The 13,759-nt window shown below is 34.1% G+C and overlaps 1 protein-coding gene across 3 annotated transcripts in view; it reads right to left on the bottom strand.

The window, feature by feature from the left end:
* Window positions 1–13,759, bottom strand: part of PHTF2 (putative homeodomain transcription factor 2) — a 72,755-nt gene that overhangs the window by 20,601 nt on the left and 38,395 nt on the right. For 2 of the 3 annotated variants that reach the window (XM_006774912.2, XM_015571260.1), the window contains 3 exons: window positions 9,668–9,854; window positions 7,860–8,015; window positions 3,452–3,670 (listed from right to left, as the gene is read on the bottom strand). In XM_006774912.2, the coding sequence (XP_006774975.1) occupies window positions 3,452–3,670; window positions 7,860–8,015; window positions 9,668–9,854 (562 nt within the window). The remainder of the gene's footprint in view (window positions 1–3,451; window positions 3,671–7,859; window positions 8,016–9,667; window positions 9,855–13,759) is intronic. The other variant, XM_006774913.2, reaches the window with a different exon arrangement.

Here is a 13,759-nt window from a genome sequence, read left to right as displayed (position 1 = left end):
AGATAAACTTCACTTGATATGGCTTTATATTTTATTATACATTCAAAGAACATAAAACAAAAACAGATTTGGTCATCCCGACAAGAACATACTGATTCAAATGCTCAATGTTTCTTCATAAGAGATTTTTGAGTCTTAAGTAGGCAGAAAAGGGTCCTCCAAACCAAATACAGTAGGTCCTTGGGTTACGTCGGAGATCCGTTCCTAAGGCGCGACGTAACGCATCCGCAGTAAGTCGGAACCCACCTACATAAGCACCTACGTCACTCACATGGAGCACAGACACAGCAGTAATGAAGTAAAACAGTAAAAAAATTTAAAAGATAACAATTCCTGACCTTTACTTGTGGTAAATAAATTATAAAAAACATAAAGCACATATGTACAGATGTCGAAATGATGGAACTTTTTTTAAAATAAATAATGGGAGATGGCGACATAACCACGAAACGATGTACGTCGAGTCTGACATAACCCAAGGACTACCTGTACAAGAAAAAAACTGGTAGCTTTTCACTAAAGGGAGCAAATTTCAATTACATGGCTATTAGTAAAACTGAAAACTTGAGCTTATTTTTCAGAAATCTGAGAATAAGAAATGTATGTAAAATCAAGTTTTTCACCCAAAAGCAAAACCAATAGAAACCTAGAATACTATTAGACATGCAGAGTAGAAAATTTAAAATATTTTCATCTTATCAAAAAAAGAGCAGAATGATGTGAAAGATTTAGGGCAAATTTATTCTGTATAGCATTCATTAAAAATAATTTTTTAATCATTTAAGAAAGGCCTAATCAGCATGCTTTGAAAAATGTTTATTTCATTTAACTCATTCACTCAACTTATATTTATTAAACACCTACTATGTACCAGGCACTGTGTGACACAACAATGAGCAAAAGAACACATGGTCCATGCTTCTATGCAGCTGGTATCTCTGGGGAAATAGTTCACAGCCATTTTCTTAAAGGTCAATTCTAGTTGTTACCTTGGTGACTTAGATGAATATGCAAATGACACATGGATCAACCCCATTCTCAAGGATTAACTGTTCATTGCTTTTTTCACTTAATCTTAGCTATAAGATTAGCTATTTCCCATGGCCACATCCTGGATCTTGTCACCACACAGAATTGCTCTACTTCTAATATGAGTCTTGAACCACACCTCTCATCTTGCCAGGTCTCTCAAACCTTCAATTCTAAAACACTTGTTTCCTTGAACACACCTATCTTCTAATCTATCAGTCTCTTCATGGTTTCATTTCCTTCTCAATCCAACATGGCTAGACTCTTACCACATCCATTCTTTCAATCAGTATACCATCCCCTCTCCTGTCTCTTGAATAGCAACTATTTAATGAACACCTATGCTGTGTGACTTTGGGTACATTATTTAATTCTGGGACTAAATTTTCTCAGCTATAAAATAAAAATAAACCCTACTGTTATAGGTTGAGAGGATTACATGAGATAATACATCTAGATTACATTGCACAGTGCATAGCTTTTAGTAAATGCTTATTAAATGCTTGCTATTGTTACGACTATTACAACTATATTCCAGAGAATATCACACAACTGTCTGGAATGAGCAACTACAAATTCATGGTTTCAGATTCTAGCTGGATCCTCAACAATGTGACAGTTTGACTTTTTTAATTGGTTTGAATAGATGCATACATATACTCTCTCTCTACTACCCCCATTTCCTGCAAATGATAACTTCAAGCCTTCACCACCATCCACAAATCCCCTATCCCATCATCTCACTTCTTATTGTTAACAGACTCCCTAACCTCCCGCACTCACAGAATAGAGATTATCAGGCAGCAACTCTCTCATCATCTTACTTGTTTCAGGCACTCTTCAAAAGATGTATTCTCTTCCTGTCAAGGAGGAATTTAAGCTTCCTAACTAGGCTTTTCCCACTAGAATCCTAAGACACATCATTTAACTTTCTCCTGTACCTCTTTAATTCTTCCCTACTGGTTTTCTCCTATGCACATATGTGCTTAAACATTTCACATCTCTGGGAGAGGGGTGGGGACCAAAGCTCCACCCTCATGCCTAATTACCTCCCAGAGGCCCACCTCCAAATGCGATCATATTTTGATGGGGACACATTCAGTCTATAGCATATACCTATACTATACTACCTTAACTACTATATCTTTAAAAATACATTTTTATATCCAATATGGAAAGTTCCCTATAGTTCTTCAAAATTGCTTCTGCTATTGACATTTTGTTCTTTAATGTGAACTTTTAATCTGTCTAAGTCCAACTGAAAACAGAGACATACATACTGTAGAATTTTAATAGAAAAAGCAGTGATGATGGGCATCTCTTGTTCCCGCTTTTAATAAAAATGCTCCTAAAATTTCAACATTAAATATATAGGTTTTTAGAAGGTTCTTTGATAGCTACCTTTTATCAGATTAAGGAAGTTCCCTTCTACCTCTAGTTTTCTAAGTTTACTTGTTGGTTTCATTGTTAGGATTGAATGAGGACTTGGGATAAGAGAGAGAAGAAAGTAAGAACAGTGAGGATTTTAAATGACTACCAGGTTTCTGGACAGTGAGCAGATGAATGAAGATGTCATTCACCAAGATTTTAAATGCCATAAGAAAAATAAATTTATGAGGGAAGGTGGTGTATTTGGTTAAAGCTGAGGCAATGGTGAAACATTCAAATGAAGATGTCCCACAGACCTGTGTTGTCCGATATAGTACACCCTACTCACATGTGGCTACTGAGCACTTGAAATGTGACTAGTCCAAATCAGATGTGCTGTGATAGATTTTGAAGACATTTCATATTAAAAATATATATATTTCACTATTTTTCATATTAGTTATATGTTGAAGTGATATTTTGAATATAGGGTTAAATAAAAGATACTAAAATTAATTTCACCTTTTAAAACATTTTTAATGCAGCTACCAGAAATTTTTAAATTACATATGTGACTCTCATTATATTTCTATTTGACAGCACTACTATAGGCACTTGGAGATACAAATCTGATATTCATGAAATATATGTGAATTACAATCTTACAGTGGAGTTAAGACCACAGATATAAATAAATCTGACCATGAAGTCTGTTGAATGAGAAAAAGACTATTGCATCTAAAACACAAGTTGACTTATAAAACTCCATTTATCAACAACTTCTCAGAAACATGTTTGCAAGGTCAGAAACATAACCATAACATAAATGGTGAGATTCTATGTTCCAATGAAGCCAGACCACAGCTCACATTAAAAAAATTTTTTTACCAGAATATTTTAATTGAGTGTAAGCTTTTTCTTCACCTCTGTAAAATTTGTACATTCAAAGGAGAAAAACCTGTAGAAACCACCAGTGGCTTAAATTTACTACTAGAAATTAAAATCATCCTAGAGACTTAAGGGACAAATTAGCCCATGACAACTGTAAACCGACCTGGTGAAAAGGATCATCTCTATATTCTTTTTTCACACATGGATTAACATGAGGATTTTCCACATCTGTCTCACTGGTACAAGATGATCGGCATTCTGCACAATGTAACAAGTCTTCCCATAATACATCTTCTGTTTCAGATTCTGGCCTTGTGCTCTCAGAATCCTGTCTGGAACTTGAACAGCGAGAGCTGCAACTAGTACCCGATTTAGGGGCATCCTGAAATCAAGATATTCTTTGACATTAATACAATTTATGTACCCTTTCCAATTCAAAGGATTCTATTAGAACCAAATATTGCTACTTTTTGCTAAAACAATAAACACACTGTCAAATAACAGTGAAATAGATAGTAAAACATTAAAAATACATATTAATTTTTAAGGAGTAACAAAACTTCCTCATATCAAAATTTATTTCACATTTCAGCTCCAGTGTTACTTTGCATGCAAAGATTATGACTTTTTTTTTTACTTCTTTCTCTTTGTTTTTATTCATTCATTGTCTAAAGTTTTACATATGTTTCCTTTTTTCCCTGCTTGGCCCTCCTCTCCCCCATCCGCCCCCACCAATGACTTCTTTCTCTTAAACTTTATACAATGTTCAGAATTCAGGCAGGCAAAGACTAGTCTACATTCACATGGACTGCATAGTCACCCACTTTAATTGATGGTTTAATGGAGTTTTCTTACTTAGTCTATTTTAGCAACAATAGATTTCATGTATCTATTGTCTTTGTTTCTCAAACAAGTTCAATAAATTGACAAAATGAACAAATAATCATAGATTATCTCAAGCACATGAATAGCTACAAAGTGTCAATTTATGTGTTTGAGATAATCTAGGATATGAAAGTAAAAGCTAAAAGAAAGAAGTTAAATAATTTCTAATAAATTTACTATTTTCCTAGTTTTTAATACACAAAATAAATAGTTTTGAGTAAACTTTTAATTTAAGTGAATTCAAAATAACTTTTACTGAATAAAGAATAACAGCCATCCTTATAGCAAAGCATGCTGAAATTTTTAGATTTTATTTTAGCAATCCTGGCACTAAGATTTGTCAATCCTACCTTTAAAATGTTTTATATTTATCTCTTTTCTATGCTATCACCAGATATCATTCATTCTTTGTTTGCTATAAGAGCCTCCTAATTGACCCCTACCTAAAAGGCCACCCTCTTTACAGATTAATCTTCCCAAAGTACAACTGTTCTTTCACTCCTCTGACCAAAATCCTTCTGTGGCTTCCCACTGCTGCTCTCCTGGATAAAGTTCAAATTCCTTCACCTACCACGCTTCTCTTCAAATGGCTATTTTTGGACCTTGTTTTCCACTTCTCAGTACCACAGCCTTCTTTTCCAGTGACAATGGGCTATTCCTTAACTCCTAAACACACCTTGTTCGTTGCCACTCCAGCCTCTCATTATATTCCTACCTCTCATTATAAATCCTTCTCTCCTTTAAAGCCTACTCAACAAAGTGTCAGGAAATTACCATCTCTACCCCTTTTCTAGCTGGCTTACCTTAGAGACTTAAGGGAAAAATTAGCCCATGACAATGGGAAATAAAACTACCTACCTTAAAGAGATATTAAAAATTAAATGAGCACTATCGTTTTTAATACAAACCTGTACAAAGCAGAGATCCAACAAATGTTAGTTTAAAATCTTCTATTTATAGTGAATACTTTGTCCCTGCAATGAGTTATTATATTCATTTGACAATAAATTTTGTCTTGCTATCTAGCATCTCCATTATATGTGTTAATTAAATGTTCATGTATTTCGTATACTCAAATAAATCAAAACTCTCAAATACACTGTAAGTCTACCAAAGACAAAAATCATCTTTACCACAGGTAAAACAATATCTTGAATGAGTTATATTATTGACAATTAACTTGTGTATATTAGAATGGGACACCATGTATATTTAGTGTGTGATAGAGCATTTGTGGCAGGATTGTTTGAGAGAAAAGTAAAAAAATTTTTTTTTTTAAATTGAATAGAAAAACAAGTAGAAAAATAAAAGAGAAAAAAATTTACAGAAAAAGGGTAAAAATCAGTCTGCTTTTTCTTTTTCTTTTTTTTTTTTTACAAAAAGCACACCAAAAATATTTCAGATTCACTGTCAAGCAGAATACTTGAAACATAAGTAGTTTTCATCATAACAATTTTCATTAGATAATAAGGACAGAAGTAATAAGCAATCAGTAATTGCTAATTTAAATTTTTTCATAAAGCTAGCTTATTATCTACAACTAATTCTGATGCAGACTTGCTGATCAGATACAGAAATAAGTATCAGATTAAAGGGCCAATGTTTAACTGAAACTAATGCATGATTTCAGGAATAAGGAAATATCTATAATTCCTGATATAAGTATTTTGCCAAATACTGATTAATAAATAGGACATTTTACAAATGCATAATGTAAAAATTATTGCCTAGAATTGCTTACATTTCAAACACTATTTTATCTGCAATATTTAAGTGATTAATGGCCACTTTGAATTTCATTACAAATTGCTGATTACAGACTAAAAATAGGAAATTTTAGAACTGAGGAAAAACAGCTCAACTTAATAGCTCATTTAATTTGATTTGCTCTGCTTATTTCAAATCTTTAGATAGCTAAAACAGCATATAGTCAAATGAAAAGGAGAGGATTACTTATTTAAAAGGAATAAGCATTTATAATATGAGCGCTTTGTGTCAGGCAATTATGCATAATCTTATTTAATCCTAACAATCTGATGACGCTGTTCTCCTTCCCTCTCCCCCCCATTACACAGGCAGAAACTGAGACTCAGAGAAGTTAAATAATTTTTCCAAAGTCATTTAAATAGTTTGATTCGAAGCTCATAGTTTCTGCATTGTGCCTTCCATCAAATACTATCTTTATTAGATGACAATCTTATCTACAATAGGAAAGAAAAATTGAAAGATAGTTGTGGAGTCAACAAAGCAGGACAGAGAAGAAAATAAGGCAAATGCTTAAACGAAGCTATCAATTAATTCCCCAGGATACCGTCTATGCCTCAGATAATTAAGTAATCCATCATCTTCCCAACATGTGAATGAAAGAGGCCAACCAGGTATAGTATATCACAGAAAAAGGTAAGAAAGTGGGTTGGGGGTGAAAAGTGGGGGAGATGGAAAGGGGGCTTAAGTAAAAGCCTACACACTGAATGACACATCACCACCGCATTCCCAACCCCTTTGGTACCAAACACCATGGCAGCCTAATATAGTATCGGCCCTCCAATGGACCAAAGACTGGATAACTTCTCTTGAAAAACAAAATGCCCATGAGGAGAGTCAAGATGGTGACATAGGTAAACACGGGTACTTGTTGCCTTCCATAACATTAAAATTACAACTAAAATATAGAACAACCATCATTCAGAGCCACCTGAAATCTGGCTGAATGGAAGTCCTACAATTAGAGACTTAAAGAAAGTACACTGAGACTGACTGGTAGGAGGGGCGGAGGCGTAGAAGACATCTATCTACTTGTGGTGTGTTTTTCAATTGAGAGGAATATCTCCACTGTGGAGGCCTCCTGTGAGAAGCAATTGCCTTGAAGGGAGATAATAAAATGTTCTTAGTTCTTTAGAATAAACACTGAAAATACAGTTGAATGAAACTCTTTTACTATTTAATGAGCTTCAAGAGATATGATAAGTTAGAAAAGGGTTTAGAAAAAAACAAACGTTAATAAAGAAAAATAGAATCAAAGGAGAAAAAAGATTGAATTTAATAGTATGGGCAACTTAATAACTGGTGACAAGGACATAAAGTCACTTAGAATAATAACTTTGCAATAATCAATTAGTCATAAAGCCATTCAAATTGTGGGAAAGGCTAACACAGGAGTTCACAGATTGCCTCTCCAGGATGGGCTTCTTTAAAGGTAAACAACAAACTGCATGTATGAATCTTCAGAGAAAATACTCAAAATGAGTACAAATGTATGGCTATTTATCATATATGCAACACATAAATCTAAAACTGCTATTCTATAAATCCAGATCATATAACAATCAGATATTGATACTGAGGGCCAATATGTTCTTTTCATAATTATTGTTGTTAATTCAATTGTTAAAATAAGTTATAAATTAGTAACATATAAAAAAAGATATGGCCCTAGCTGGTTTGGCTCAGTGGATAGAGCGTCAGCCTGCAGACTGAAGGGTCCCAGGTTCAATTCTGGTCAAGGGCACATGCTCGGGTTGCGGGCTCAATCTCCAGTAGGGGGCATGCAGGAGGAAGCCGATCAGTGATTCTCTCTCATCACAGATGTTTCTCTCTCTCCCTCTCCCTTCCCTTCTGAAATCAATAAAAATATATATTTTTTAAAAAAAGATATGTATATATACATGTAAAGCCAAAGTATATACCTCACTAGGGTAATGTTTCTTATAATGGTGTGACTTTCTATTCCGAAGAATGCTCTCAGAAGTCCTGTCCACATTACGGCGTAGTGGGTATCCTGTTTCAGGACCTTCCTCGCTGGAGACTTCATCAGAGACATTTGTTACCGTCCTTTGGGTATCCTAAAATGGGAGTACACAAAGAGGATTATGTCTAACTTAACTTGCAGTTTTGAAAGTGCAAAACTTTCAATTATACACACATATGCACATATTGCTTTAAATACCTTCAAAACCCTCAAAGTGATTAGTGCTACTTAATTTTCTGAAAAAATACCTTAAATCAGTGACTATAACTGGTATTTTAATGTTAAGAGTAATTCCACAGGCATCTGTCAAATTGTTCTATAATGTTTCTGTTCCACAAAAAGATTTGAAATAGCTTACAAAATATAAAATAGGATAAAAGAAGCTGAGATATCTGAGATGAACTAATTATACTATTTTCACAAACTGAAAATGTGATCGATTATAAGACCACCACTGATTAAATAATGACTTATGAGGCAGAAAGAGGTGACTAGTAGTTGAATGGGTGCATATATCAGACATTATCTACATATACATTTGTAAGACACATCCAGATTTCAGAAATTCTGAAACTGAGAGACTCAAAACATGAGTTTTATTGACACTTTCATTTTCTTTCATATAGCCTTAGTAGGTAATACATACCAGAAAGTGTGTTTGAAAGTTGAATGATTGAGAACTTATTTGTTCAGTGTTGGTAGTAATGTGAGGTTCACATTATCGGAGAGCCAAATCTGTCAACAATCTAAAATCAAGTAATGTACTATATTTCATTGCAGTCCCAAACTATTTATTGTACAGCCACTGGTCCTAAAAATACACGTACTGTCAAGTAGTGACACATACTTCATTCAGAATTAGAGAATCTTCTTTTCTTCTATTTATTTTCCTCAACACAAATGTTCAGGCTTATATTGCTAAATTTAACAGTTAACATCTTTTAATTTGACCATATTATTTTATTATACCAGCTTTTAAAGAATAAATTATTTAACTAAGAAAAATTCAGTGAAATAGAGACAGAAGATCTACATTACGCTTTGCTACAATAGCCCAGGGTAGCTTTATTATTTTGGAAAACTAAACAAACAACTGTTAATGAATATGCGCTCAATAAGAATTTTTTTATAGCTAACAACAAAACAAATGTGCTGACACCAAAGGTAATAAAGGTAGGAAAAACAAGGCAATATTTTCTTATGGAAAACATGAATGGAAAATCAGGTTTCTAGTTTTGTTTCTAGAATAATTTAATGTCCAATTTAAAAGAAATTCTTATACACATGGAAATGGGGCAAGAAAAGGCAAGGTTTAATAAGCACCAACTATGAAATTATTAAAGTGCTTTAACATTTTGAAAAAATTTGAGTCATTAATCAATTCAAGAAGGCACTAATTATATTGACAGTAAAGTTTATTCATATTACTTTATAAGATTTTCAGCTTCATCAGTGTGATTTGTAAAGGTTCAGAGAATAAATTCGGGAGAAAAAATATAGTTCAAGAAAAACCACTATGTCTAAGTTATTTCCCATTAGTTAATGTGAAACCACACAAACAAACTATTTTTTAAAAACCACACTTACACCAATGGACATGGACAACAGGGGGATGGGAGCATGAGTGTGCGGGGGGGAGGGCTGAGAGTTAATGGGGGGGATGAGGACACATTTGTAATACCTTAACTAATAAACACACACACACACACACACACAACAAAAAAACAAAAAAAAACCCACACTTACTTTACTAGGAATGTTCCTCATTGTTCCTTTGTTCCAGGTTGTCTCTTCTGATTGAATAGTTTCACATTGAGTTTCATGGCTTTGTACTCCACCTTCACTGCTTTTAACAGTCTTTTTCCCATCAAGGGATACATAGCCGTTGTCAGTCTCAGTTGATTTATCAATTGAATTCTTTGTTTTCTTTGATCTAAAAAAAAAAATTCAGAAGCATGTTAAATGGACTTACCTTATTTTGGATGGGTTACTGATAGAGATTATGATCTGTTAATAATAAAATCCTGTAGTTACTTCTCAGAATTTTAATGGCCACCTCATTTTTACAACAAATAATTTAGAAATATAGTATCCATCATATAAAATAAAAATGTAAATCAACGTCATAGTTCAGCTTATTTTATAGGTTCTGAGATCTTACAAATACAGCAATTCTAAGAGACATGTCTTAGCTTATCAAACAATTCTTGGTCAAAATTACTTGGTCTTTGAGCAAAATCTAGGATAAAAATTTTGCCCATTTTATTATGATTAATAATATGTTTTTAAAGTTTTATTTTTAAGAAATATATCAGTAATTATCAAGTTAAGTTGCAGTTAGTGGTTTAAATTAGTTTTAACATTCTCATTTACCGAAATACTTTACCATTAGTATATAAACTTAAATATCTCAGATAAATTTATTTTAATATACAATGGAGACATAGAACCTTAGTTACATAAATATATATGAAAAAAGGAAAGACTTTATATAAGGTTCTAAATAATGGAAGAAGTAGAAATAAAGAACACAAAGAAAATAAAGAAGTAACCTCTTTCACCCACTGAAATACTCTGAAAAATATCAGTAATCGTGTAGCAACAATTGAGGTTCTTCATTTATAGGAATTAAATTTTTCTCAGTACATAAGATATGACATAGAAAATAATAAACAAGACATTTTTGATTAATAGGGAAATGCTTGAAGAGTCCTCTTCAGAGTCTCTAGAGGGTGAAATAATGGCTATCCAAAGGTAATGGTTAGTAGAAATATAATGTAAGTCCGACATAAAATTAGAATGTGCTCAGTGAAGATTAATCATAGAACATTATTAAAAGTAATTATATTTAATTATATTTAAATAAACCCTTGAATTTTCTCCAGAGTATCAATTTTGCAAGAAAGAAACTAGTGTATTGCCTTCATGTGGGTCAACAACAAAAGTTATTTTTAATGTACCAAAAAGTTATTTTTAACACTATAGTTATTCAATTTTATTAGAACTCCCCTGTTTGAAATGGTAAATTTGGAAATAAGGAATCAGAAGTATAAAAAGGTCTAAATGATTTATTTAAGAGGAAAACATAGCACTAGATTATAGACCTTCTAATTATGAGGCTAATTTAATTCTCCATATTACCTCCAACTACACTCTTTGGGAAGTTTCCTGTTAGGATTTCTTGTTAACACACTCATCAAAGCCTAGAAAGTTTCTGTCTTATACAAACAAGTCCCTTTCCTTCCCGATCTTCTCCTGCCAGATTACCAAAAGGGACAGACAGACCATACTTCTCACGTGCTCTACAGAGCTCCAAGGCTTTCTCCCCAACCTCCTTTTTTAAAAATTGCTTTTTAGAGAGAGGAAAGGAGAGGGAGAGGGACAGGGAGAGACAGAAACATCAATGTGTGAGATCCCTGACCGGGAACTGAATCTGCAACCTGAGTATGTGCCCTGACCATGAACTGAATCCACGACCTTTCAGTGTATTGGATGATGTTCCGACCATCTGAGGCACACCAGCCAGGGCACTCTGATGCTTTCTAGTCATTCAGAACACATCTCTACAGAGTTGCCAAGACTCACAAGTCCAGTCTTCTGACCATTCTTTCTACATGATCCTAAGAGACATGGAAAGGCCAAAGGAATGAACCACAGGACAAAGACCATTTAAGAGTGGCAGAGGGAGGGAGGAAAATGGACTCTAGTGGAGAGGAAAGGGGCAAAAAGAGAAAATAAAAGGTGCAGTGTAAACTTGTGACCTTCCCTGCCTGGGGAAGAAAGTGATAGAAACAGTTATCAATTGCTCCCTTTACCTCTCCTTTGAACATGGAGATGTGGAAAAAGACCAAGGGAGGTAAAGTTACTTGATATCTTGAAAATGTGAGAACTCAAAGATAGAGAAGGAGTTTTCTGAAACGGTATTTATGAAAGTTCATGGAAATGACACTGGGCTGGAAAGGGAGAGGGAAAAGGTGGTAAAGGAAAACTGGAAAGTTGGTAGAACCATTAATCAGGATATGCAAGAGGAGAAATTTAATTGGGAAGAAAGATGGAAATGGTAGACCTACAGTGCCCTCCTAAGAACAGTAGGCAATTTAAAACATAGGTCTGGAGGCCAGTAGTCAAAGTAGAAAAAATGGCTGAAAATGTGCAGAGTGAACCAGAACTCGAGAGGGCAAAAGTTAAGAGCCCAGTGAAAAGACTTTGAAGGATGATTCCTTCCTTACCAGACAGGGTAAAGACTATATTATTCCTTCCTTACCAGGACAGGGTAAAAACTATATTATGTGGTAAAAAGTATATTATGCCAAGGGAAAGAGTACCACTAGCATCCATGCCATATGACTGACACCTCTCAGCGATCTCCCACTTCCTCCTTTCCTTATCTCTGCATCCTCCTAATCTTCTCTGGGTTGTTTCTCTCCCCACTATCTCCTCAAAGTCTGAGTAACACTATCAGAGACATGAACACTAAGTTACTAAACTATGGTAGCTACCTGAGGTTTCTCATGAACTAAATGCAGATAAGTTCCAAACCAAGCTGAAATGACAAAGAAAATAAAAAATGTAAATATTACAAAGGATTAGGAAAAAAAGCCTATGAACAACTCTATTCCAACAAACTGGACAACCTAGATGAAATGGACATATTCTTAGAAAAACACAAGCTTCCAAAACTCAATCAGGAAGAATTTAAAAAAAAACTGAATAGGCCAATAACTACCAAAGAAACTGAAGTAGTAATCAAAAATCTTCCAGCAAACAAAAGCCCTGGTCCGGACGACTTCACAGGGGAGTTCTAACAAGCATTCAATGAAGAACTAAAACCTATCCTCCTCAGACTATTCCAAAAAATTCAAGAGGAAGGCACACTTCCAAGCTCTTTCTATGAAGCCAGCATTACCCTAATCCCAATACCAGATAAAGATACCACAAAGAAAGAGAACTACTGGCCAATATCCTTGATGAACATAGATGCTAAAATCCTCAACAAAATTCTAGCAAATCTGATTCAGCATTACCGTATTAGAAAGATCATACACCATGACCAAGTGGGATTTATTCCGGCGATGCAAGGATGGTACAATATCAGCACATCAATAAATGTGATGAAAAGAAGAAGTAAAACTGTCCTTATTTGCAGATGACATCATATTATACATAGAAAACTTCAAAGACTCCATCAAAAAACTACTAGACCTAATAAATGAATTCAGCAATGTAGCAAGATACAAAATGAAAACCCAGAAATCTATGGCTTTTTTACACACCAATAATGAACTAACAGAAAGAGAAACTAAAAAAAAATCTTATTTACCATTGCACCAAAAAAATTAAGATACCTAGGAATAAACTTAACTAACCAGGTAAAAGACCTTTACTCAGAAACCTACAGGACATAGAAAAAATAGAGGAAGACATAAATAAATGGAAGAACATACCATGTTCATGGATTGGTAGAATTAACATCATTAAAATGTCAATACTACCCAAAGCAATTTATAGATTCAATACAATACCCATTAAAATACCAACAGCATATTTCACAGACCTAGAACAAACTCTCCAAAAATTCATCTGGAATAAAAAAAAAAAGACCCCTAATAGCCACAGCAATGCTGAGAAAGAAGAACAAAGTTGGAGGGATCACAATACCAGATATCAAGCTGTATTATAGAGCCACGGTTCTCAAAACTGGCTCTTGTGGTACTGGCACAAGCACAGACATAGAGACCAGTGGCACAGAACAGAGAACCCAGAAATAGACCCAAGCCATTATGCTCAGTTAATATTTGACAAAGGAGGCAAGAGCGTACACTGGAGTCTCTACAATAC

The sequence above is a fragment of the Myotis davidii genome, unplaced genomic scaffold (assembly GCF_000327345.1).
Source record: "Myotis davidii unplaced genomic scaffold, ASM32734v1 scaffold125, whole genome shotgun sequence".
NCBI classification, from domain to species: Eukaryota; Metazoa; Chordata; class Mammalia; order Chiroptera; family Vespertilionidae; genus Myotis; species Myotis davidii.
This window is presented reverse-complemented; position numbering and strand designations above follow the sequence as displayed.